Here is a 27,859-nt window from a genome sequence, read left to right on the forward strand (position 1 = left end):
TTTCAGGTTTTATATTTAAATTTCAGCTTTATTCAAGATTCACTAACTTCCAATTTTGTCATTTTCTTTTTAATCATTTCAATATATTTTAGGTTGAAACATTTTGTCTTCTATTACAAGAATTATTTTACTTTTCAGGAGCTTCTTGGCTCTCTAAGCTCATACCAAATAGGTAACACCAATTAAATGTCTAATGTATGTGTGGTCTACATGTGCACCAGCATTCATCAATAGTGACCAAAATGCTTTTTACTTTCTTCGAGTAGGAGTGGGACTCTTTACCCCTCTTCCTGGTGCCTTAGGAGGGGCGGGGCTTGGAGCACTGGGGGCAGGACTTGGAGCACTGGGGGCGGGACTAGGAGCAGGCTGGGCCTTAGGCTGAGGGATCTCAATGGGGAGTTTAGGGGGGATGATTGTTTTGGGAGTCAGAGTTGGTTTTGCCTCAGGGATTTTCTCCCCATGGCGGTACACACTGACCTGGAGAGGAAGACGGAAACAAAAACATTTTATTTGTATTTATTCATCACAAGAAGCAGAGGAGAGATTTGAGTTGTTACCTCTGGTTCCCTTGCTAATACAGAATATTGTGGACCACAGGTCTGCATTAGTGCATTAACGTAGACTGCAATGTACAGTCATTTTTTGTGTAAAAGTCCTGCACAGTACAGCTGTAGCAGCTTTGTGCTGCTGTGAGCTCAAAAATAACCTTCAAGCACCAATGAAAAGGTGAGATTTCAGCCACAGATGGTCAGAAAAATTTCATGGCTTTGAGGAAATCCAGTCATTTGTGGTACAGAGCAGTGACACTCACCACTATATCCACAGACTCCCCTCCATATTTGTTCTGGACAATCATGGTATATCTGCCAGAATCCTCCATGGAAACACCTTTGATCGTCAGACTGGCAAACTTGCCCTGGTCCAAGGAGACCACATACTGAAAAACGAAAGGTTAAGCAAGTAAGAAAAGCAGTATGGGGAATTTATAATGATTTATCATTTGAAAAGTGTGTCACTTAAGTTTGATTCAAAAATGGATTTATCTCTAACTGTGAGGCTTTGATTACATGGCTGCATGCGCTAAAATGGACATGAGAACTACTAAGGTCTTCCAGTTGTAGTTGAGCCTAACTCAGCCAAAATATGATGGGATTAAATAACAACAGAACAAGTGCCCTGTGTACCTCCTGAAACCACCAAACCAAAACTATAAGCGTTCAGAGTACACTTCTGTCTACATTCTTCAGACACCTGAGAGAGTACTCATATTCTCACTCGCTCAATGTGAGCATTGCAGAGAAGTGTGCTTAATTTCCCCTCTCATACCTGCCCACTCATTTGTAAGGTCTGGACATTAATACATTTTTGTGGAGTGGCCCTTGTAGCAGGCTAATTACATATCTATTAAGAGAAGCACTTGCTTTTAATCGTAAGAAATTAAAAGCTCTACTGGCCTAAAAATGCTAAAAATGATGGCCATTTTTTAATTAACATGTAATGTGGTCTTGGATAATTGCATTCATTTGTTTCGTGACCAGTGTAGGTTAATCTGTGAATTTGCTTGTTTTTACCTTGTTGGACTGGTAAAATAACTATGCTGCATGAAAAACATCTGATAATTATAGTTGTTTTAGTGACAACAAAGGTACACAAGCACAGAAAGCTCATACTTGATGACACACTAAACAAAAGTGTTTACTTGTTATTTTCCATTTGGTCCAATGTACCCATATTAAAGCCTGTATCGTTCTTCAGTCATACATGTTTCTACCCTAAGGTTCAGTGCAGTATTTTGGATCTGTATATATTCATCTTTGTTTATCTGTTGTCTTCATATCCTCAGTAGCCTCTGAAGTAACTAGGTATGGTAGAAGCACTCCTGGGGTTTTGAAAACACATCACTAAGGAACGCAATTCTTGTTTTAGACAGATTATTAGCAGGTGAGAGAATGAATAAACAAGAGGGCAATCTTCAACAGAAATTCCTCCTGGACCGTGGTTTTCAAACCTAAATCTTCAAAGCCGGTAGGAGCCGCAGGATCCTCATGCTGTTGAAAGCCTTGACTGACTAGGGACAGACCGTAGACTTAATGTGTACCGGTTGGCAAGTAGGTCAATAAGTTAGGAGAGGTAAATTTGTTCCATTACTGATACAGGAGTGTGCTGCCAATAGCTTACTTAATGTTCCCCAAAATAGGAAGAAGCCTTTTAAAGGACAGGATGTTGGATGACTGAGGTGTATGACCTGTTCAACATCAGGCTGAGATTGATCTCATTGTTATAATGACTGAGTTCTATAAATGTTTGCAGAAACCATTGCCTTTAGCTTCAGGTTTGAGTGATACATTTATTCAACAAAATGCTGGGTGGTCTATTACAGGGACAAGAGTCTTGACACACCATTTAAATACTTAAACTGCAAAACACAAATATAATCTACCTCTGCAGTCACACTGTCTTTGATGTTGACAGCCACTCCATCCTGCATTTTCTAACTGTATTTTTGTTGCTTTTAGTCTAATTATATAGTAATTGTGTGTTTAGCATATTTTTATTTGTCCGTTATTACATTTTTGTTTTTGTTTGCAATCTGGGCAAACAACCCTGTTTTTTGTGAACACAATATTACCGGTACCCAGATTTGGAAAACCAAGATTGACTTACACATTTGACAGCAAACCCTTGAGACAGTATAGAGTAGTTGAGATTTTTGTGTTTAATAAAGCGAGATAAGATATTCTGGGTATGCTGATCTTGATATTTAAGAAGTGTACTGGCCTCTGGTGACCTTAATCGTAAACACGTGGAGGGCTTTGGATTGATAGGGACTTCTAGCAGTGTAATCAGGCTGCTTCCAACAGGGAACTGAATTGTATTACCGGCATTTAGCTTCTTGTGCACTTAATCAATTTTGTGTGCACACATATTAAATATTTTTATTCCATTATTGTTAGGAGGTTGTGAAGGGTCAGGTTTCTTGTTGAAGAAGAATGATATTAGAAGTACTGCTGTCATGGTTGTCCATTGCATTGTGACTGTATACAAATCAATCGAGAGTGTAAGGAAAATATTGAAGGCTCACAAGGCCACAACATAACTTAAAAAACAACATCATCTAGTAGAGATGTAACAATATAATACATCCAGTAGACAGGTAAATAGAAACATACAGTTGCAATTGTCTTGAATTAATAAGATAATCATAATAAGAAAGGAACACAGAGCGAGAGAGAGAGAGAGAGAGAGAGAAGGAAGTTAAACAGCTCAGAGTCAGCCGTAGCATTTAAATTAAATAAAAGAACAAGGACCTGTTTGAAGCACTGAACATGAAGCAGAAAGCTGCAGATGACTCACACGCACAATTTAATTACGTGCTTGGTGGTAAGTTTAAAAACAAGTTGAGAAATATATTCTGATCCCTGTGATACATGCAGTGAAGTGTCTTTACCTGATCATCAGGTTCGACTTCTGTTCCATTCTTCAACCATGACACCTGAGGCTTGGGGTCTCCACAAACTGTACAAGTTAAACTCAGGGTCTATAGAAAGCAAAAACACACAAACAAATTATACAAATCTGCACACATCTGAGACAGAGATGTTGTAGACATGTAGACCCTACCTTCTTCTCCATAATGGTGACTACATCGGGCAATCCTCCCACCACCTTACCACGGTCTGCAATAAACCATTGTTAATTTATCAAGCATCTCTACTGAACATAAAAAAGGAAGAAAAAGGAGGGGAAGATAAACTCACTCTTCTCAGCATAAGCCTCAGCCCTGAATCACAGAAAAGAAGATGCTTATCAGTATAAAGAATAACATACTCCTGTCATTATATTTTACTTTTCCAAATATACGTTTAAACAATAACAGCTGTTATAGCACCAAATTCCATGATTACAGCAGCTACATTCGAGGCAGGTTGGGTCTGCTCACTATCCATTACCACACAAACAACCTTTTTTTTTGGTTAAGTAACAGTGGTCAGATGGTTTGCCACCAGGTACTCAAAATTTACAGCCAAACCACATTATACTGTTGTTTACTGCAGGAGCTTTCCGAATCTCTTCCCGGAGAAAATTAGATTGTTTGGTGAGGGTTGTCAGAGCAGCATGGCAGGACCAGAGGTCAGCAACAGGACCAGATGGCTGGGGGAACCCTGCTCTCTTCTTGGCATGTTGATGCTCAATCAAAAGGGCAACAGACTGTACTGTGTTTCAATGTGTTCATAAAATCTTGTGCTTTAAATGGCTTCCTTTGAATGTTAATTAGAAAAGGGATTTGGATGTTTCCACTCTGCATGCAGTGTTTAGTGTTTGGGGTTTCAAATGCTTTTTTTCCTAAATGGATTTGCAATATTCAGTGTGTAGAGTTTGCTTTGGCCCAATTAGTGAAAAGACCCCAAAGGATCCCCGCTACCTGACTGCTTCTATTTTTAAACACAATTTTTTATCTTAAATTGTAATATACCAGACTTTTTGCACTCAGCAAGGCTTGGAGTTTTTGAATTGAAGTCATTTTTACCGTTGTAAGTCCAGCAGTTATCTTAATTTGCTGGAGTTTTGTCAATTTCTTTAGTTTGATAAGCCACCATACTAATCTCTACATCAGTCTGGGATCTCAGAGAGACAGAAAACACTCACACTGCGTTAATCCACATTATCATTGTGGCCCATAAAGGACCACAAAAAAGGCAGCTATGTTGGAAGTTCTACAATATTTAGTTGTATTAGCAGTGTATCCAAACCACACAGTAAGAACGGTGGAGTGAACAGTGCAGGGGAAATGGGCTGTATGGATCTATAAGCATCCTATGGTCAGGTTGAATATGTTGTGTGTGCAGTCACCTGCCTGCAATATGCTAAGTGCCACACATTTTACGTTCCTTAACACAAACCAAGAAAAAGTTTTAATTTCAATCAATTCACACAAATATAAATAAAAAGTAAAGTACTCACAGGTAGTAAATTCTAGACAAAACGTCATATTTTTACAGTAAACGTCTTTGGATGCTTTATAAAGTAAGAATAAAGATGTGGTTCTCTGTTTATGAATAGAATTTCAAACTTGCAGTTATGAAGCAAATGTAAGGGGAACAGTGATTCGTCAACAGCAGTTAGTCTGATAAACATATACAGAGCAAAAAAAGTGTAGTCTTACTTTAGCTTCTGGAACTCAGCAAATGCCTTCTCATATACTGTAAAACACAAAAAACAAAGTCAGCGTACAGCTGTGTTTAAGAGTGACATGATACTAAAAAAAAAATAATAATAATAAAAAAAACACTCAACCCAAGCTTTAAAACTTTGGCAGCATACTAAGAATATGGAAAGAAAACAGGCTGCATGAGGATTTCAAGCTGACCACAGCTGCAGTTCTTTAAGAAATACCTTTTTTTGCAGCCAGTTTTCAGGCCTGAGGGGATGAGTGTTTGATACTCAAAGAATAGTTTCTGATTGCAGTATCACTTGAAAGTCATAGACTACAAATTGAAACAAGGGAAGCCATAAAAATAAAGTGAGTGTGTTTTTTCTATCCTTCGTTTTTACTGGATTATCAATGAAAAAAAGTAAATGACTTCAAGAGAGCAAAAAAAAGAAATAGTGAAAAGATACTGACCATCACCACTGAGGTCCAGGATACGTTTATGTGAGCTCTCAGCACCAGCAATCACGATGGAGTAAATGCCCTTATCCTTCTCCACAGGTTCAATCACCTGTGAATCATATGAAGTCAGGTGACTTAAAAACCAGTCAGCCCAGTCTGTGTTTTTAATCAGTTTTAAAACACATTAATTTTGGTTCTCTCTGTGATTAGCAATTTGTCTCATAAGTTGCCTGAAAAGTCACTAAGAACGGGTTAAGCATCATAGATGGACCCTAGTCCCACTGTCTAAAATGACCTGTTGTCATGGAATTAGCCATGTGGGACTCAACCAAGAAGTCTTTTATGCCCCGTTCACACTGGGGAAATCAATCCGGCTAGAGCGAGGGGTTTTTGACAGGGCTACAAAAGAATAAAAACTGCCACTATGAAAGTTACTATGTGTAGTTTTTTTAACCACACCAGAGTGATTATCACACTGGCTTAAACTCAAGATGGAAAAGGGATGGTGATGTGGCCTTATTGCTAATGGACTAGTCAGTATGTAATCGTTAGCATAGCTTCTATGTCGTCTACAGAGGAGGCTTCTACCACAACAAGTATTTACGACAGTGGCATTGAACCCAAACTATGGACAGAGCTTCCGTGACATCACCCGTTTGTTTCTGAAGAGCCATTTTGAAGTTCGGTGGTAGGGCTCAGGGATGCTCTGGCAGCCGCCATGTTGGCAGCATCACAGTCTGCCAAAACTCCAAATACGGACAAAGAGGGGGAGCACGAGCGGAGTTGAGGGGGTCGAGCGATCATGGAAGCAGGAAACTCGCGCTGTGAGCAACCACCTGTCACTCAAAGCTGCAACGCCCAAAATTATGTGTAATTTTAAGTCCAAATATAATTAAAACAAGTGGGTTCTAAAAACATTCACCCTTCGTACATATTCTCCGTGGTTCAATGAATTTTTACATTAATGTTGCTGTTGTTAGCAAACATATGAGTTTAATTGGTAACATGGGAGGGAGGCATAAAGAGGAAAGGCTTTACTGTAATGTTTGGATAAATCATTGTAAGTGTAATGGAACTTATTGAAGTCTTAACTCATAATGAAAGAAATGAGAAAACAGCGGGTGAAAAATATTAGGTGTTTGAGTTCAAAAGAAAGACCCAAACTCAGACAGACCAAAACGAATGAAAGGAAACTAACAAAGTATTAAACAAAAGGTCAAAGGAATAAAACCTGGACAAAGTGCATGCAGAAGACACTGAAGACACAGGACAAGACAGGACAAGCACAAGACTTAACTACACAAAGGTCGATGCAAAGGAAAACAATCAATCTTTTTTATTTTTTTTTATTTTAGATAAAAAAAGTTACTGTATTAATCCCAGAGGGAAATTCGTTACGGCTGCTGCACAAGCAGTGTCATACAATGACTAGCAAGGCGCGCCACAGGCTAGGGTGAAGTGTCTTGCCCAAGAACACACAACAGTGACTAGGGAGGAGTTGGGATCGAACCACCAACCTTCCGGTTATTGGACAACCCTGCTATCCCACTGCGCCACTGTTGCCCCCAATCATGACATCAGTAATACTTAAATGCTGCAGAAATGTTGATTTAAGAGATGAAATCCAAAATAAACTGTGGTGTCCCACACGCTTACATGTTTCCTGCCTTGAGTGTTTTTCAAAGTACTGTCAGTATAGAGAAAAGAAAACGCATGACGCATGCGCGCTCGCTCTCCTACTGCGGCCTGAATTGTCTGAATCTTACAATGTTCCACTAGCAGTTTGGAGGACAACAAAGAACCTGGGTTAAGATGGATTGAGCGCGGACACATGTGTGTCCTAGCCAGATTTTAAAATAGGTCTGAACATATCCAGCTTAAAAGCTATCCGGATTCAGTCCCACTTTAGATGTATTGACTTTCTCCAGTGTGAAACGAGCCTTACTGTTCAATGTTGTACAGTAGACAGTAATACCTCTATTGTTGCCATAGCAGGGGTTCCTCCAATCACAGACTTGTCACTGTGGCAGAGTTTAGTCTCACTGAGCAGAAGACAAGAGAAAAGAGGAGACTTAGCTTGTGTATGTGTTATGTGAATGGTAAAGGTCTGTTACATATGTACTGCAAAATTATGTTTACATGGTTCCCTATTGTTACCCTTATCTTACACAAAAAGGAGAGGTTAAAAACTTTAAGTAACTCCAGAATTTTTAACTCTTTTTTTGTACTTTTTCAATCCTTCCTTTGTTCTGTCCACTTGTTTTCATTAAAAAAGCCCTCAGTAAGTAAGACAAAGTGCTTCTAAGTGCAGAGGAACCTTGTTTCTTTATAGAAAACGATAGGGGTGTGATTTCTGTCACAAAGCAGGGCAATTACGCTGCAATAACCAGGATAATGAAAACACTTGCCAGCAGCCATCACAGGTTTTATTATGTAGCTTATTGTTTTTGCCACTCCTGGTGGTTAAACTTGGGAGAAAGGGAAAATAATGCGTTTGTGGTCAGCATGTTTATGGAGAGAATTAAAAAGAATGCTATAATTTCTTTCAAAAGACACTGCTGTGACTACAAATACTGAATTCCTCCTGGTTCTGTTCTTTATTACTTATCTTGCTAGTGATTGTTAGTCTTATAAAAATAATTCCTTACCCATGATACCAGGTGACATTCATCTCTGAGGTATAATACTTCATGTGACACTGTAGCTGAATGCCTGTTGCTGTGCAGTTAATCACCAGCTCTGCTGCACTGGCTCCTAAGAGAGGTGATGGGGGTGATAGTGATAAAGAGCACATTTGAAATCAAATTAAAACATGTTTCCCACCTGCTGCTGGATAACATGCCTCGCTCTGCTGCAAGAGCTACAGTATGCATGGAAATTAACAAAATAAGACTTGAGTTTGCGGTGTCTATTTTAAGATATCTCCGCTTACTGTAACCTGTGTCCAGTGTGGTGAGGAAAATTGCTCTAATGAAGCGGAATACTGATTTTAGACTGCAGACTGTTTGTCTGCAGCATTTAGTGAAACACTTCAACCCTTCTTAGGTCTTATTAAATTTTTTTAAAGCCATTATACTTAAAAGGGCATTTCTTATGACACAGTGTCGGTGTGGGACTGAACATTACAAGTGGACAAGTGTGTCATCCACCTGGTCGCATCACCATGGTTTCCCATTATCACAGTAATGAACCCTCTTCTCCTCTGCAACCACTGCTGTAACAATTGCTGCAGAGCTGTCAAGTGACTGTCTCTTAAAATAGGAGTAAGATGCTCCTCCACACTGTCACTGTGACAGCACAGTAGAATTTAAAAGTGATTTCACCACATGATGGCATGATGGCCAAATGCTTCCAGCATGACAACTTCTGCCACATGCTGATAAGTGTGTGTGTGAGGAGCAGTGGGATTTTAAAACAGAAACATATCAGCCTGGTGATGGATCTACTAAATCTCTTATCACTGTGGTGATTGTGTCATGTTAAATTTAGATAATATGAGCAGGATCCTACTGTGGGTTGAGGAGGAAGCTGGTGATGTTTAGTACTGTTTTCAATAGCTGTTAAGAACATAATTGACGTTTAGGTATTCACCTCTATGTATGTAGACATGTGTGTGTGGACAGAAGGTGGATACCTACCAGCCAGCTGGTTGAGCTTGTTTATGGCATCGTCAAAGACTAGAAAAGAGACGAGTATCATGAGGTCAGGGACAGAGCCAGAAGGATGGAAAGGCATTATGATGCCCTCTGGTGGCTGTGTTTACACTGAACAAAAAAGGTTTAAAGTCTCCTCTAATAGGCCATTACACTGGATAGGTTTTTATTAGTACTTTCTCAATTGGACCAAACGTGTTAAGTATCTCTTTTATTAAACAGTAATATAAATTAAGAGAAAGTTTACCTTTTCCTGAGATGTCAATTTGGCTCATATCTTTTCCTCTGTCATCACTAATGATGGCCTTATAAACTCCTGCTGTCTTCAGTGAAAACTGGAGAAGAAAAGAAAAGTTACCACAGAATCCCTCAATCTGAGCACATTGTTTTGTTTGTTTTGGGAATGAAGTGTCATTATTTTACGGTCTGCAGAGATATAATTAAGCTGTGTGACACTGTAGCAGAAAACCACTACCAAAATTATAGTTATAATTTCACATGACCACCACGCTTGTGTGTGCAATAAGGAATAATATTGTACAGTTAAAATTTAAAGCAATAATATGAAATTACCAATTTAATGGGCAGTTTACAGACTCCTGATCCAAGGTCAGGCTTCACATCAGGGATAATCTCTGTGTCTTCCCTGTACCAGTGAAACTCTGATTCCTTCTTCAAATTGGCAACCTGCAAAGACAAGCAAAGACAAACATAACTGAAATAGTTATACTTTTCAATTAACAAGACATGGAAGTTTAACTGCAATTTGTATTAATAACAAATGTTACTCATCACATGTGTGACCTTTTTCTTTTCAGACTAACAGGTCCATGTAAATGTAAATACGCTTTACTTTCACTGTACCGTTCCATTATTGACTAATGGTTAATTTAATTCTTATTAGATAAAGGTTAAAATATATAAACATAAAGAAAAGCGGTTAAAGGTTTTTTTATTTGGTGTATGCAAAATTTTGGGAATTGAAGACGGCCCCAACAGCGAAGTGATGAAACAGATTCAATAACAAAACCCTTTTTCATGTTTTTAGGTTTACCCACAGATTTGATGATGCTTAAAACAGGTTATGAAGAATATTTTCAAACATACACAAAAAGACATTTCTGTCTTCCAACACCGCTTTTTCTTCCAAACTGTTGAAATTTGTCATTGAATTTGGCAAAATCGCCTTTATGTATGAAGTGAATTATTCCAAATTGGCTATCCTAATATTGCTTTTAAAACTGACATCTCTGTTAAAGTTACATTATGTGGATTATTTACATTTTGTTTTTAATTAGTTCCCCTTAACTGCCTTTTTTCCTAATGGCAGTGCTGCAAGCCTCCTGCTTTGTAGGCATCAGTTAACTGCATTTTAGATTCTCAATCAGTTGGTTCGAGGTTACTGAATGGCAACAAAAAGTTTGTAGTCAGACAATTTGCACTGCAATATCATCAGCTGACAGTTGCTCTTTACAATACTTCACATGCCTCACAAGTCCTGATAAATCTATTAACTGAGCTAATGCCATTCTAAAAAGTAAAAATACACTTTAAATGTTTGATTTTAAGTCCATGAGCTAAAAGATAACAGAGGATTAATATTTGAAGAAAGGCTTGTTTTTGAATGTCTGTTTGCTGCAGGGCTAGAATTTACTACTTTTCACTTCAAAAATCAACAAAATATCTAATTTTTTTCAGGAGTGTCCTATAGGCACATACTCTCACCCCCTTCATGGATCATGAAGGGGGTTTCTTTTCACAAAGAAAGCTTTAGTTTGTTTTCATTTCATTCATGAATAAGGTGTGCCCTAAATATGTGCAACATTGAATACAAATACAGCATATACCAACATTAATTCTGAAGAATGCAGATACATGAGTTAAATTAACAGATAAACAAATTGTCTGACAAACTGTCTGGAAGGATATAAACAACACTTAAATTTTAAATTACCTTAATGACATATTTAAAGGTAAAGGCAGGACAAAACCCTGACAGCGTAATTCTGGTTATTTTAAGTCTCAATCTGGACCTTATCATTACAAAACATTGTGGCATTCAGTACTCAGCCTCCACAGAATGTGTAATCAGCTACCCATAAGTCAACTTTCTGTTTGTTTAGAGTGTAAATATTCAGTTATTATTGAGTTTGGCTGTGTTTACCTTGCAGACTAAAGTGACAGAGCAGTCGTCTCCAACCTGAAGTGACAGGAACTCACTGAAATGAGGACCTAAGATGAACAGAAAAAAGCCCAGGGAAGGTACACATGGCTTGTATTGAATTACTTAATACCTGCATCATGTATAAGTCAATTTATTATACAAAATACAACTTTGCCATTTGAAATGGCTCCTGATCTATGTAAAGCTAATTCTAACCTATGTAATTCTATACTTATACACCTGACTGATTAGTTGTCTCCAGGCAACATAGTGCAGCAGTGTTCAGGCTCAGACTATAAGAATGAGGCTCATACAATCTTAAAAAGTGGATGATGTTTTGTATTTCTTACCCTCCTTGACTCTGATGTACTCTCTCCTCTGGTAGTCTGCCTCAGCCAATGCTGCCTTGAAAGCTGTGTGCACACACAGATACACATAAACAGAGAATAATTAAAAGATCAAAGAGTTGCAAGTAGTTGCTATAGATTCTTTCTGTGTTACACAGCTAATGGTCCCCTGCATGAGAGTGGAATAATAATTTATGATTTATGAAGCGTTTTCGTCTGAATTTCAATGTTCTTCATACATAAAGTTCAAACACACCTACATTTATCATTTACATACATTTTCCATTATTCATTCTGGTTCAGGAAGCATCTATCTTTATGTAAGAACAAAAAAAAAATAACAAAAATAGCTAAAAATGTCAATTCTTGCACACATATAAATATATACTTATAGTACTGTTGTGTACCTGCTGGAACAAAATATTTTACTGCCCAGTGATCAGTATCTAGTGAGTCCTTCAGGTGGGAGGTTTTTAGTTTACAAACACAGTGCAGTTGTTGACAGGAATGGAGCAGTCACACCTAGCCTCTCTTACCATCTCCAATCAGAACCAATGAGCTCTGTGCTTTGCCTCCTCCATCTGTGATCTGGCAGGTAAATGTCCCCTCATTTTCCTCAGTGAAATGGTCCAAGATGAACTCAATGATACCTGTAGAGACGTCATGACCCATCTTGTTGGGCTGCAGAAAAATATACTTGCATTGTAAAAAGCCAATAGCAGACTTAACAGATGTTGTAAAAATTGGTACTTTTTCACTGGGATTACAGGTTTTATGCTACAACTGGCAGCTGCCTGAAACACTGTCGGATGAATAGACATTTTGTACACCTTGAAGTAAGTAAGTATACTTTTCTGCTCTCTTGACAATGTTAACAATTTTTAAAACTACAATATCTTACATCAGCCCCAGACAGTTCCTTGTTGTTTGCAAAGAATTTGTAGGTGACATTAGAAGAAATCTCTTCAGCCTGCAGCCAAAACCTCATTCTGCCTCTCTCCAAAATCTTATAGGCCAACTCGGACTTCAGTGGAATAACTAGAGGAAATGGGAAAGAAGTTAGAAGTTCAAAAACATAATTCCACTTTTTTTTTTAAAAAACACAAGAGGAGAGGCAGGGACAGAACATAAGACAGGTTAAGATGAGGACACACAGACAAGGAAAGGACACTAGAGAGAAGACAGAAGAGAAGACATGATAGAAAGGAAGAAGACAGGAGAACAGAGAAGACACAACAGAGGAGATAAAATGGGGGACAAGAGGGGATGCAACAGGAGAGGAGTGATGACAAGAAGAGATGAGAGAGGAAACAAGACAAGAAGAGACACAAAGAGAAGGGAAATGAGACAAGATGAGAGTGAGGAGGACATGAAAGGGAAGAGGATACAAATAAGCAGAGGACACAAGAAGAGAGCGGAGACTAGACGAGACAAGAGAAGGATGAATGGTGGTTAGGCAGGTGATGCAAAAACAGGTAAGACTTTTTTGTCTCAAAGAGAAATGTGCCACTAAAAGAATAAAGAAATCTGCAAGGTTCAAAGCCGTCAGAAGAAAGTATGAAAAGGAGAAATGTTGTAACAGAGAAAGAAGGTAGGATAGGTTAAGACATGGCCAAGAAAAGAAATTAAAAGGGACAAAGAGAGAGATTATAAGAGAATGAAAGAGTCAATCGGAGGTACCTACTTGGGTGTCTGATATCATAGCTGAGTGCCAGCATCTTTGCCAACTCTAAAAAAGGAGAGACAACTTGTTCATTACATGCAGTCAGGGCCACAAGTAATATTACATATTACACTTTATGCTTGGATGTAATTTCACCATGATGAGGTGTAAGTACCAAGACCAGACACTGCTTTCATTGTGTTTAATAGACAGAGACTTAAGACTGAAGCAAATATAGCGATATGAAAGACACTGTATTGTATCTCAGTGTTCTTCATTGCATTTGAAGAGGACCCTGAGGCTCACTCTGAAACTCCTCCAAGAAACTGTAATATGAGTTAGAGTATTAAATTACTGGAGCCTTACCAAGTACCTGTGATATATAAGTGAAATAAATGAAAGCTGTGTAGCCTATATGAGCAGTCCAACAATTATGGTGAGACACAGGAAAGTAACTGTAGGCCAAATCGGAAGCCATCAGTGGAAGGCACACTGAATAACATATTATAGCCTGGTAGCATAGTGGTGCAATAGCAGGGAAAATGCACTGAAACTTTTTTGACAGAAAGCCTTTTGCCATGAGGATGCGGTGGTAAAACACATGCAGATGTCAGACATCAGATGTGTAATGAAATTATTTGTTGCCTACATGCCAGTATGATCGTTTTAAAGTAGAGTTTCATTACTTTCATCTTTATTGCATCCTACACAGAGACTTGGTTCTTCTATAGAGTGCTTCCTTTTGATTCTCTCTCTCAAGCCTGTACTTTTGATGTACTTGTCTGGATCTTGCTGTACAGCTGTTCAAATTTTCATGATCAAGACATGAAAGATATTTGCATGCGCTAGAGGAAGGAAACAAATATTGGATATATTGCTACGTGGTGTAAATGCTGATGAGATGACACAGAAAATAATTATAACAATTTAACTAATGGCATGGCAGCAGGAATACATTTGCTGTCCATCTATGTTGTGTTTCAACAGTGTAAATACCAGGTTCTGTTTTGGTATGTTTAGCATACAGTCTGGATTTATGTTTTAGTAGCACAGCTAAACTTAGCAATGAAATAAATCCTACCTTCAGCAGTGACTGTGTAGCTGGATGACACCCCATTTGTGTTGGTGACAGAAACAGAGAATGTCCCAATGTCCTCTTTATCTGGGTTTTTAAAGATCAGCTTAGAGCTGTGATACATGGCCGGGGAGAGAGAGACACAGAGACAGAGAGATGTAAAAGATTAGAACAGTATGCAACTGTTTGCACATAAATACTGCAGCATGTGCATCTTTAGCCTTACTGGTTGCCTTCAGTCTTAATCACAACTCCTTTAGAGAAATCTGTGATTTCTTTATAGTCTTTTTTCCAGATGAATTGAGAACCCTCCTTCATTTGGCAGGACTCAAATGACAGGACAATGTCACCTGACTTTTCATCCACCACACAGGACACTTCCTGGGAACCTTCAATATACAGACACACACACCATTTCTGTCTCTGAAAATGGCACAGAAATCCTTGACAGACCTCAGTATTTTTTAAAAAAATAAATAGATTTAAATTTAAATTTCTATCTTTCATCTTGCCTGACATTTGAGGAAAGAGTGCATTAAAATATAGCTATAGAATGCTAAATTTCTTGATCTCCCACTTTCTGTGATTAAACCTTCCTACCTTCCACAGCCTTGGCAATCACAGGATCAGATGCCATTGAGGCCATACCCACTCCCGCTGCATTGACCGCACGCACCCTTAGCACATAGCTGGTGCCCGCCTCCAGGCCTGTTACCTAGGAAACAGAGAGTGGGACAAGCTAGTGTTGTTAGGTGGCACAGAGCTGTGCACATTGGTACACAGGTGTGTTGACTGTGAAATTAATATTGTAACAGCATTTTAAAATTAGCAACTGCTATAGGTAAATATGACATACTACATGTGACAAATATGTGACAATAATAGAGCATGGCAATACCCAGTAGTTAAAGCAGTGAGTAAATGCAACTTGTGTTTTATTCCCCTGATCTAATCTGTGCTGTTTTACAGTCTGAGTTTAATTAGACTTTTTTTTAAATGACACTCTTGTGGCTCATATTAATTAGCTTGTGCTGTAAATCCAGTAATTGTATACTTTATCCACTAGGTGTCACTGTTGCAATATAACTGTACTATAGAGGCCCAGTGAAGCAATGTAGACTGGTACAGAATACTGAGCTGTAACATATTATAGTGTGAAAAACTACACTGTAATTAGCAGAAGCAGGTAGAAGTGTAGAGAAAATGCAACACCATGTATCAGTAACACAGAATGTTAAGCGTTTATTGTATTTATGACAAGTTGCATGTTATAGATGTCAAGGATATAAGTTGATAGAAATATGCTCTCACCTTCAGGAAGCGGGAGCTGACAGCTTTCTCATTGGCTGTGGTCCAGTCAGAAGTGCCCTTCTTTGCGTACTCAACATGATAGCCTGTAATAGCTCCAGAACCAGTATAGACAGGCTTTTTCCATTCAACTACCAAAGAATTATCTCTCACTTCACAGAAAGTCAGGTCATAGGCAGGACCTACAGGACACACACAACAAGAGGAGGAACAAACATGAAGCATGAGTGTTTGATTTAACTAAAGAGAGAGGTCAGATCAGTTTAGCAGATAATATTCACTAACCAGGCTCTGGCATTGTCCAGGCTTCACACTTGAAATCAGCTGAGTGTTTGGAAGCTGGTCCCAAACCAGCCAGGTTGGCAGCATAGACCTGGAACTGATAGACTGCTCCCTCTGTCAGGCCCTCCACCTGTCAATAAAAGGAGCCCATGGCTGATAAGATCATCTTTTAAAAATATTGTATGCCCAACAATTAAAAGTTAAATAGATTAAAAAAAACATTGTTCATAGATTCATGGTCACCAGATTGCTTTAAAACATGAAGTGGCATAAAAATAGAATGTACCGTGTAAAGTCTTTCAGTGACTGGTGGGATATGAACTTCCCTCCACATGGTTGTCCCACTACGTCTTTTATCCACATAATATTCCTTGACTTTTGCACCTCCAGAATGTAGAGGCTTCTTCCAGTTCAGAACCATGGAATGGCCATCACAGTTCAACAGGCCAATGTCATAAGAAGCAGAGGGAGGGGCTAAAAAAAAGTACTGAATATTAATCCTTAAAAACTGACCATTCAGTGTAAAGGGGAGAGCAGATATTGTTGCATTTGTAATGGTTATCATAATGTGAATACTGACTAAGAGCGGCCCTGACAGTCAGAGGGGCAGACTCTTGGGATTCATCACTGAGGCCGAGCTCATTGATAGCCTGAACACGGAAAACATAGGTTTCTCCTGTAGTCAGACCACTAACCACAAACCTAAAGAAACACAATCACAGACAAAGTGTAAGGTATTGTTACCAAAAAACTCTGAGAGAAATGTTTGTTGGGTTTAAAACACACTTGGTTTCTTTGCGAGGTTTGTGATTGGCTGATGTCCAGTCCTTGGACCCCTTCACACACTGGTCAATGTAGTAACCAATCAGATTGTTGGGTTCCTTTGGTGGAGCCCACTGGATGAGGACAGAGGTGTCTGTTTCCCTTGTTGAAATTACCTGACCAGGAGCAGATGGTACACCTGAACAAAAATAACAATAAAGTACAATAGATAATCATAATCATAACAACAATATCTGCTGTTGTTTAGATTACTATTCCACTTTCACCAGTAAACAAGTGCTGACCCTTACCTTTAAGTTCCTGAGTCTCAATAGGTCCAGTTGGCTCAGATGCCTCACTGGTTCCATACATGTTGGCAGACAACACTCTGAACTTGTATTGTTTTCCCTCAGCCAGGTCAAAGACAGCATAGCGGGGAGATCGGATAGGGACCTGAGTGTTAACACGCTGCCATGCTCCACTGTCAACCATGCACTGTAAGGACACAGAGTGACAGGTATTAGACTTGTCTCACTAACATTATGGCTTGTTTTAATGAGATGTTTTATACACAAGTTCCATATACTAAATGTTTAAGGACAAAATAGTAGCAAAACCACAGCAGTACTGAGCAAAATAATGATATATTACCTTTTCAATGTAGTACCACATTGGAGCCTTGCTGGAATAAGCAGGTGCTTTCCAGCTCAAAACAACATAAGTTCTGTCTGTTTCTGAGGCATACATTCCTGATGGAGGGCCTGGTGGCTTTCCTTCAGCTAGACAGAATCACAGCAATTAAAAAACATTTTAGATATTAAATGTTTTTTACTCTAATTTAGACCTCACCTTCTATGTCATCATGGTAAGATACAACATCCAGTTTTCCTCCAAGCTTTTTGGCTGCAGAATGAGAAGGAATGTGGGGAGGTCACTTTAGAAAGACTAAATATAAATGTATATAATCTGACAAATAACAGTATGTGTAGTGTGAATCTGCTTAATGAATATAGTAAAAACTGGGTAACATGTTGCTATTATACATTACTATTCCAGTTATACGCACCATGCAGCCTCTCAAACTCAGTGGGGTCCAATGCAGCAATGGGATCAGACATGCGGGAGGGTTTGCTGATTCCGTGGGAGTTAACAGCTCGGACTCTGAAGTAGTAGGAGTGGCCTTCAAACAGCCCAGAAACTGGGTATTTGCAGATTTTAATGGGGTGATCATTGCACTGGGTCCAGTTTTCAGTTCCTACCTCACATCTATAAAAGGCGACACAAGAGAAAAGCATTATTGTATACTTTGTCTTGGTGGACAACATGATAGAACGTATGTCATAATAGTTGTGTTAAAATGAGTAATAAGTTAAATGTTAAGTATAGTAAAGTTGTAGATGTTGGCCCTGATACTAAGTCATGTTATTCATTAGGATCATCAACAAAACACGTGAGTGCATTGAGATGCTTGGCTACAAATACAGGCAATTTGTAACAATGATAAAGAGGTAAACTTATGTAAAGACATCAAAGGTAGCAGCTTCTTAGTAAAGCAGGCACTTTTGTTTAGTTGGTAAAAGCAATGTAGTATAGTAGTGTTTATTAACAACTCCTACTTGTCCACAAAATATCCCAGGATTGGACCCTCTGTTGTGGTATTGGGAGGCTTCCATGACACAATAACATAGTCTCTATTGGCATCATGAATCTTGATGTCCATTGGAGCACCAGGTGCATTAGGGACAGAGGGAGGACCATCTAGAAAAGAATAAGACAATATTAAAAAAAAAAACAGTATATGAATTATTGGTCATAAGCATACTGTTTGATTTCAACTTCATCTGCTTCTCTTTGACTCTCACCTTCAACCGAGACGAACGCACTGTGCTCTGCAGTGCCGCCTTTAGTGACCATGCGCAGCATGTACAGGCCTTCATCATCTTTGTAGAGGTTTGGAATAGTCAAGGTGGTGACTCCTCTGCCAGTTTCAATCTTTACCCACTTGGAATCAAACAGACGAACGTCTACAAATTAAAGAGGATTATGGATTTAGTGTCTTTGTATATTACTTATAAACCCCCATTCTAAATTGTTACATCAATATATATATTGATTTAACAATTTAGAATATGTATATATATTTAATATATATATTTTTATATAATATATAAAATATATAATATATTTATATATTAAATTTATCAAGGTTTGAATGAATATGGTGATTGTGCAATTGAAAAATTAGCCTATGAAAATGTGCTTCACCTACCCACACATATTACAAATAAAACTGCTCATGAATGCAAGATATATTATTCTATTTAAGTAAGCTCAGTATAATTAATAAGCAATAAAATAGTGTCCATAACATATCACCATTTTTCCACAGCTGTGCCTCTGGCTGCACACCAGCACTGTTCTGGCAATTATAGGGGTAATTACTTTGTCATAAAATGCTACTTTATAACAATTACCATCTCTATACCACTGTGCCTCAGGCTGCAGGTTGGCCAGGTTGGGATTTAAGGTCATAGTAGCAGAAAGAGTGGCAGATCCTCCCTCAGAAGCAAACACAGGACCAAACTTCTCCACAAAAGTAATGTTGATTTTTGTGTAATGGATCTTGGGAAGCATGGCAGCTTTGAAAAGAATGGGTAAAGACAGAGAATTTATCAACCACTGTCATCCAAACAGCACTAAACCAAGACCTTTGAGAATTAAAGCTGGTATTTTCAGATATATTCTGACAAAGCTGAAGGCAACTGGGTGTAATTATGGTGCCTACCTGTGAAGGGCAGCCATGCATATGGACATGATTCATCTTCTTGCTTGAATCCTACACAGTTAAAAATAAAGTGAAAAATTAACCATTTTGCACAACTGTAATAATAAAACCAGGAAGTACGCAGACAAATGGTAAAGCACAGTTGTGAAGTTTAAGATTATCAGCTGTAAAACATGATGACATTTTTGATGAATCTGAGTTAAAGGAAATGATCATACTTGTTAGGCATGTTATTAATATAATCAATATTATGAGATAGCACACAGCCGTGGCTCTGTGTGCTATCTCACGTGACCTCCTATCTTTGAATTGAAACCTAGAACTTGACGAATCAACTTCAACTGCCAAACAGTTTGTCCAATCTGAGATATCAGGTAATAGGAGTGACTTACTCTTGACAATAACAGAGGCCTGACTAGAGGCCTGTCCATGGCTGTTACCAGCCACAGCAGTGTACTGGGCTGTGTCATCAGTTGAACATCTATAAAACACAATACAAACAAATGTTTCCTGATCAGTATACCTCTTAAGAGACAATGTGGATTACTGTCACCAGATTAAAATGAAATGAAAGCATTGTTTAGGATTGTATAATTACAAGTTTCATCATCACATTTTATCAAGCTCTGTTAGGTAATGTGAATTCTACCATAAGTAAACTATACAGTCATCTGTGAAAGCATGGAAGTTGCCTAAACACCAGACATATTGCTTATCCATGCTTTGATGGGCCCTGATGGGAATAATTGTAAACTACCGATGATGCCAGTCTAGATTTACTCCTACAAGGTGAATAAAACCAATGCACGAAATGAGCAATTATTCCCCACATGAATGCAACATAATTCCAGGGATAATTAGCATTGAACCAGAGGTTGAGCGAAGCCCCATGCACACATACAACAGAATCAACAATACAGTTTAACCTCTTATTTTCTACAATCTTTTGGTCTTTCTGCTTCTCTCTTTAGTATCCTGACACTCATGATTATTATCCAAAACCTCATATTACACCAGTGTCATCTGAGCTAAGAATTTCACACTGTGCTGAATGCATAGGCTGATATCACACACAGCAGTGTGTGTTTGAATTTTAAATCATGAAAATACCTCAAGCAAATTGCCTACAAAACAGTGTGTCCACATGTGTCTGTAGATCAAGGATCTTGAGCAGAGAAGGGTGTGAGGTCTAAATAATCTTAAAATTTAACTTAATCTTAATCTGACTTTGCCTGGATAAATTGAGTTTTCTTAAATGTTTTCAGGAAACCCATTAACTTTTTTAAAGAAATGTATTAAAACTTTGAGTAAGCTCCAATTCATAAACACAGTGCAGGAAGTTCAATGTACAAAATGGGAAGTTGATTATATAACTATTTATAGTATGAATTATTTTTAGTTAAATTGACTTAAATTCAAATCCTTTAACTATTTAATAGTACATGTAAATTACAAAAAAAGAAAGAAAGAAAGAAAGAAAGAAACAACAAATTCTTCCTTCTGCAGGGTTTTTTAATTTAACATCAACATTCTATCCTTCATAAATGAGTGAGCTAACAAGAAAATTACTCACAGAGTTGCAGGTAAATATTATCACTTGCTGGACAAAAATGAAAGTGCTTTTCATACACTAATCAAAGTGAAGGGCACAGGGACACAGAGTCAGAAGGCTTGAGGCAGCTCAGTCCGCTCACCCATCACCATCATTGCGTCAAAGACAATTTCAGCTCTGGGTGTGTTTGCTCATCTTGCAGAGGATTCCCACAGAAATTCACTCTAAGTCATTGGTCAGAAGCACCCTAACATATCAAAACAAAAACACATTGGTAAGGATAATATATGAGCATGTTAACGCAGTCCACCAAAAGTACTACAGGCTGCATAAAGTGCAAGTGCTGTACATCTAGATGTAACGAATCTAAAAACCTGTTGTTGGTAGATTTAATCAACAGTGAGTTAAGTGTCCTAACACACAAGAAAACGTTTAAAGCAAGAGACAGAAAGTGAGTTCTACAAAATGCCAGTGAAACAGGTTAGAGTTTAAACTACGTTTCTGTTGCATTCCATTTTAAAACATCTGTCAAACCTGTTAAAACAAACGTTCTTGGATCTCACCAACAGAACTTCAGTTTGGAGACTGATTCATTAGCAGCTAACTAGCATGCTAACCAGCTAACCCGAAAATCTGCAGTAATTAGCACAACATGGCCGCTAACGCCAATTTAACACTAGGCCTACTTACAGCGGTACGGGAGCCCTCGATTCGACTCTCCACTGTTTTCTTCTCCTTTCCTGCGGCTGGGTCGGGAATTAGAGTCGCTTCTTAAGTCCATCGTGTGCCGCGGACGCTGCTCTGTCGCCAGCGCCGGGTGTTGTGCGGGTCAGTGTGTGTTTTACTTTAGTTGTAAACAAGGACGTAAATGAAAAAAGTGCTGTAGTAGGCCTACTTGATGTTGGAGTTTTCTCTCCAGATTATCATAAATCTTAATCTACCAAATTTGCAGTTTTTTCTAAAAGTAAATTAAAAATTCAAAATTAAAAGTTGAAGTATGTTTCTGGAACCACTGGCTCCTCCCTCAAGGTCACGAGGTAAAGTAATACCTATAACTTTTTTTTTAATCTACCTAAATGATTCACACATTGCAATATTGTTTTACTTTAAATTAGTAGATCAAACTTACATTTGCCAGTAATGCAATCAAACTAATCGTTTCTGTACAATGTGAGCTAACTGTTTAGATTACACTTAAAACATGGGTTTACAGTGTAAGGAGTTTTAGCTGTTGGCTGAACCGTGTGTAAGTAAGCAACACAAGGAGCTGAAGGTGATTGGATCCGAGGAAAGAGTGATGACTGAAAGAATCTCAGAGTATCACATAGCACTGAGGTCAGCACTTGAACAGCTGAGCTTCTGAAGACTGGAGCTAGAGCGGGACATGCTCTGGTCCCTGTATATAAGCCTGCACACATATTTAGCTGAGTCTGACTGAAACGAACACATTTTAAATGTGATTTTTTTTACAAATGCTTCTTGATACATTGAGCCAGCTGAGGCTCAAAAACCCAGTATATGGATTAACATCTGAATCATGCAACCAGGGCAATGATTATCTGTGTTTTCATCAGCAAATCTGGCATCATACAGCTAACGTAACCTTTTTGTGGTATTTGCATTTCTCCAGACATCCTTCATTATTGATATTTGCATCATTGTACCTTGGAATCTCCAGAGAATGGATTCCACCTTTGGCTTCAACCAGATACTTTCCAGAGGACATGCCCAGGATTGCACCGTCTCTATACCTAGAGAAGGGAAAATGTAAAGCTTTCATCCTTCAAGGCACCTTTATTTTTTAAAGTGGCTCTCTTGCAATCACTCCTAAGGTCTGTTTTCATATTACTGTTTTATCTAAAGTAGATGATAAGCCAAATCATATTGACAAAATAGTGTACAGCAATTAACCATGATTACAAAAAAGAGTATAGTGACTCACCATTTTACAGATGGTATGGGGAAGCCCTCAACAGTACAGAAGAGTTTGATTGGAGTGTTTTCATACACAGTGTGGGATCTCAGTCTGACCAGGAACTGTGGTCCCCTGATCATGGGCTCCTCACGTACATATTTGTCTCCCATCTTTGTGCTCACCTAGACAGGCAAACAGAATCATATGCACTTCTTTATCACGATATCACTACACTACCATTTAAATGCATTCAAATATATACAGTTAAACAACTTGCTGAAATTGTCATTGCACAAATATCAATTAACCCTTTCCACCCCATGCCTATTTGTAAGGCCTTAGCTTAAAAATGGCATGCCCAAAATGAATAGAGTATATCTCTTTGCTGGTAATAACTCCTAGTGTACTATGCAACTCTGGACAAAGATGATCACTAAATTCTTACCACTTCCTGGATGCGAGCTTTGGTTTTGTGCTCATATCTTTCCTCCATCGCCTCGGAGCTAAAGACAGGAACAGGAAGTCAGTTTAGCTAAATGAAAATAGCCGTGAGCAATTATAATATTATAGCCAATGTAACATAATGCTTAAAACACTGAAGCCATAATTTTCATCTTTGCCAAAGCACCATAGATATAAAACACCTGTGTCAAAAACAATACTATGATTTCAGTATGTCTGATATGGTTTTAGATTATTTTCCTTGATAACGTGGAAATTGAAATGATTTTTGTAAGACTGATGTGTCTACAAAGGCCTCTGCATTGTTTCCTGTGGAGCAATGCATAACAGGAACTTGTACTTAAACCGTCTACACAGAATGTGAGTATAACGCTGGCTTTAGTAAATAATTCAGGACAGAATTATAACTGAAATAACCTTAAATAGCAGACTATCAACATACACTCCCCTATGATCTTTTCTGTGAAGAGAGAAGAGACACAAAATATTCTATTACTATGCTCATGGCTAATGTACAAGGTTTGAGAAGATATGGTATTGCAGGACTTAACATTGCTATACATCTGTGTTTGGGATTGTAGTCTAGGCTTGTTCCTTCTGGAGGGCTTGTTCTGTCGAGGCCTTTGTTGTGTGTAGTATTTTTTGCCAGAGTCTGAATTTTTGATCACTGTCTTTGGCAAAGCCTTCAGGCCAGGAGTAACACTACTACTGCCAGTAAAAGCATCTTGCTGACCATAATGCCAAGGGGCTCTCGAAAGGTAGCAACACACAAATCAGTTATCTTCTACCACTGGGATGAAGCCAGGATGAAAGATATTTTGTGTGACAACACTTTGCACAGTCTGAGATTTGTAGGTTTGTTTCTAAATGGTGTATTAAATAATATGCAAACATATATGGAAAGTGAAGTATAGAACTATAGATGACAAGAAAAGCTTGTACTGTTTAAAAAAAACAATACCTTATAATACAGCGATTAGATCACTCATTCATTGTTCAGGGCACATTACAAACGCATGCAGACTTCTACCGGAAATAAAACATAGAAATCACTAAGAACAGAGCACTTCATTACTACACTTTATCCACAATTAATTAGCGCCCATTTTGTAATGGTTAAATGAATACAGTATCAGCAATAAAGGAAGCAACACCAAGAAAAAGACTTTTTAATATGGTAAGCATGAATAAAACACAGCAGCCAGAGCACCTATTGGTACCCCTATTAAACCACACACACTTACTGGTACTCTTTAAAAAGATTAAAAGTTATTCTTATTAAAAGTTATTTAATAGCCAGTTTTCCGTTCGAAAGTATGCCTTGAAAGTTTTAATAGATAGATTATTCCAAAAATATCCCTGTTTAACTATAGTACCTATGAGAAGCCCAGTATTGAATGGTTGCTGTAAAATGTTGGGATAGCCTCTTTAAAACCAAGAAAATATTTTAGGTTTAGCTTGGCCAGCTCAGTGTTAGTTGAGGGTGAAATCAGCGTATTGTTAACAAGTTGAGCTGTATTGTTATATTTTTGGTTATGTGGATGAATTGCAGGTTTAGTGGTAACAAAGCTTACTACTGTTACACTACTACTATTAGTAATAACACTGCTACTAGATTATAATTTGCGTCATCTTGTACCTGCTGTATTCCTTAACCACATATTGGCTCTGTTTGTGGTGGTATTCTTGGTTGTAATGTCCACGTTTGATCCACACTGACATGGTGGCACTGTAGATACTGACCTGTTGGACCAGCAATACACAAACACACAGACTGACATGGTAGCAAAGAACAACAGATCACTCACCAGTCAAATCAGGAACACGAAGACAAACATTAATTAACAATTCTAGATAATTATTAGTGTCTATACAAAAAGTAAAGAGGGGCAGAGAGGGTTAATTATGCTGAGGGGTGTCTATAATGATTGCGCTTTGCAACAATGTGTAGCACTAACACTGAGCAATATATTTCTATTTTGCTACAAGAAGAAAAGCCTTCCTGGAATTTGAACACATGTAGCTGGACAACAATGTTAAACATCCTAACGCACACACCCACAACGTGACTGACAAAGGGATGCTACATAGATTTAAAGACACCAGTAACACAGGCAAACACATAAACAAAAGGCAAGGACATGGACTATTGTTGGATAAGTAACGTACACAAACGGCAACTGACATACAGCTGCACCAGCTTAATCATCAGTTTGACACCTCCAAATTCAGCACCAGCAGTTATTTATTGAGCAGACCATAAATACTGGTATTTTCCAATGAATAGAGTGAACACACAAGACTAAACCATGTGCCATGACAACATCCCCACTGAAATAAAAATAAAATAAAAAGGGCACACTGGTGTAAAGAACTCGCAGAAGACGCACACACATACTGACAGTCTAGTCTCTTCGGATGTGTCATCTTAGACACCTGACATTTTGCCATATGTCAGCAGCCCTTTGAAAACCCTCAAGATTGAAAAAAAATATTTTGTCTCTTCTTTTCTGCCTTTTCTGTGCACTTTTTTCTATGCCAGTAGAAACATCTATTATCTGTACAAATTATTTTAACTCACTTGTCTTTAAACATATATGTTCAGACACCAACGCACCAAAACAAAAGAACAGCTTTGTCTTACATCATGCACACACAGTGGGGTATAATTGTCTTACATCACCCTGTGGTCTCCAGAGACCAGAAATAAGGTCAGCTGAAACATGAAGCGATTCCCTCTGCCCAACCTTTCCCTAAAAGCCACTGAGATGTGCTGCACAGGCAAAGATATCCCTGATTTTCACATCTGTGAAATGGTCTGTCTTCAGTGTCACTGTAACCATCACTTCTAATGCCCCAAAACTGTCAGTCAAGAAGGCAGTCAATCAAACAGACACAACCATAATGGCCCACACTCCTGACCTTTGACCTCTGACCTAAAGATTAAGTAAAAAACAACAGTTAGATTACCACTTCTGCAAATAAGAAGAATAAGTTTAAAACGATAAACATGGCAAGATGGTGTGCTTCAGCTGCCCACAGTAAAGCGGTAAGATCAGACAAGTCATTCTAGTCACATCTATCCTATTCTTCCCTGCCTCTGTCAGCCAGCCTCTGTTACCAGTACAGTAACAGCACAAACCTATGCCAATGACATTTACCTTCAGTAACAGTAAACCTCTGAAAATCTCTGCCATATTCTCTCTGTCCAACCCTCTGGAATTCTGCAGCTTCAAGTTAAACAGTTCCAGAAGCAAAAACATGATGAAGTTAATGGAATAATGTTGTTAAATCTATTTGTTCATATCTTAGTTTAAGATTAAATCTTCTTTAGGCAACAAATGCATGACAGCAAATGTCCATAACACCAACATGTTTATATTAGAAATGTTGAAATAACAAAGCCTCGTCCTTTCCAAATGAACCCATCAGGTCTGTTTTGACCATTCTATTGTAAGACAACACAGCGGGAAAATAAATAAGTGACCAACACGGGGTCAAAAAGAGCCCTCTGTTGGTCACTCATTTGATCAAACTGAATCTCCACACATCCTTTATTATTGATATATATTCTAGCATTCATCACTGTAACATCATTAGCTCCAGTTAGGTATCATGAAACCTCTGTTGGCTGTGCCCTAATCTGCTATGGATACCTCCATCCCACTGATCCCACCTGCATTTTTTGTTAAAATAAAAAAAATGAGGATACAGAGAAGACGAGCGAAGAAAACGGAATTAAAAAAATATTTTTTTTCTTACCCCTTGAGATTTCCTTTGCAGCGACTTCGGCTGTCAGCCTGAATCCACAGGGAGTCAGCCTAAACCAAGCACCAGGCCAACAAAACCACCACCCGTCTTCAGCCGTTCCCCACCTGCCTCTCCCTGAGTCCTTATAAGGAGAGAGAGCTGCCTATATATAACCAGTATCCTTCAAGACTCGTGGCCACTAGAACCAGGGAACTATTTGATGAACTGAGTTTATTCATTACAGGTTTTAGTGGATGTCACATCAGCCCATCTGCTGGTTTCTGGCATGTTATGCTAACAGCTGATTACAGTATACCAGGTGACCTAGACAATGCAGAGAATTCAACCATGAGGGTGTTATTTGGTAATATATTTTTTTAGTGCTAACAAGCCAAAGCATTGTGTGCTTTCTTAAGAGGCACAGAGAGCTGTTTGCTTCAATTTCATCTATATTGAAAGATAAAACATATTTTAGTGAGCATTTTAAAACGTATGCAACCCACACCTCTAAGCTCTTAGGTTGTGTTTTG

General features: G+C 38.4%; 1 protein-coding gene across 1 annotated transcript; it reads right to left on the reverse strand.

The window, feature by feature from the left end:
- myom2b (myomesin 2b) lies at nucleotides 1-27,491 on the reverse strand. Its single transcript, XM_028401968.1, has 39 exons — nucleotides 27,342-27,491; nucleotides 25,219-25,322; nucleotides 23,563-23,620; nucleotides 23,145-23,299; nucleotides 22,867-22,953; nucleotides 20,043-20,131; nucleotides 19,651-19,701; nucleotides 19,340-19,504; nucleotides 18,728-18,889; nucleotides 18,482-18,623; nucleotides 17,932-18,131; nucleotides 17,715-17,768; nucleotides 17,517-17,644; nucleotides 17,177-17,360; nucleotides 16,890-17,064; nucleotides 16,684-16,805; nucleotides 16,390-16,577; nucleotides 16,107-16,233; nucleotides 15,825-16,003; nucleotides 15,114-15,228; nucleotides 14,740-14,902; nucleotides 14,520-14,626; nucleotides 13,460-13,504; nucleotides 12,677-12,813; nucleotides 12,312-12,456; nucleotides 11,779-11,841; nucleotides 11,429-11,496; nucleotides 9,838-9,951; nucleotides 9,512-9,599; nucleotides 9,250-9,288; nucleotides 8,260-8,365; nucleotides 7,587-7,653; nucleotides 5,624-5,720; nucleotides 5,165-5,201; nucleotides 3,759-3,781; nucleotides 3,622-3,677; nucleotides 3,449-3,538; nucleotides 812-937; nucleotides 1-477 (listed from the first exon to the last, which is right to left on the reverse strand). Exons 2-39 carry the CDS (start codon nucleotides 25,299-25,301, stop codon nucleotides 250-252), a joined length of 4,263 nt encoding a protein of 1,420 aa, XP_028257769.1. The 5' UTR covers nucleotides 25,302-25,322; nucleotides 27,342-27,491; the 3' UTR covers nucleotides 1-249.
- Between the last annotated feature and the right edge of the window lie 368 nt (nucleotides 27,492-27,859).

Source organism: Parambassis ranga, chromosome 3, assembly GCF_900634625.1.
Source record: "Parambassis ranga chromosome 3, fParRan2.1, whole genome shotgun sequence".
Lineage (NCBI taxonomy): Eukaryota > Metazoa > Chordata > Actinopteri > Ambassidae > Parambassis > Parambassis ranga.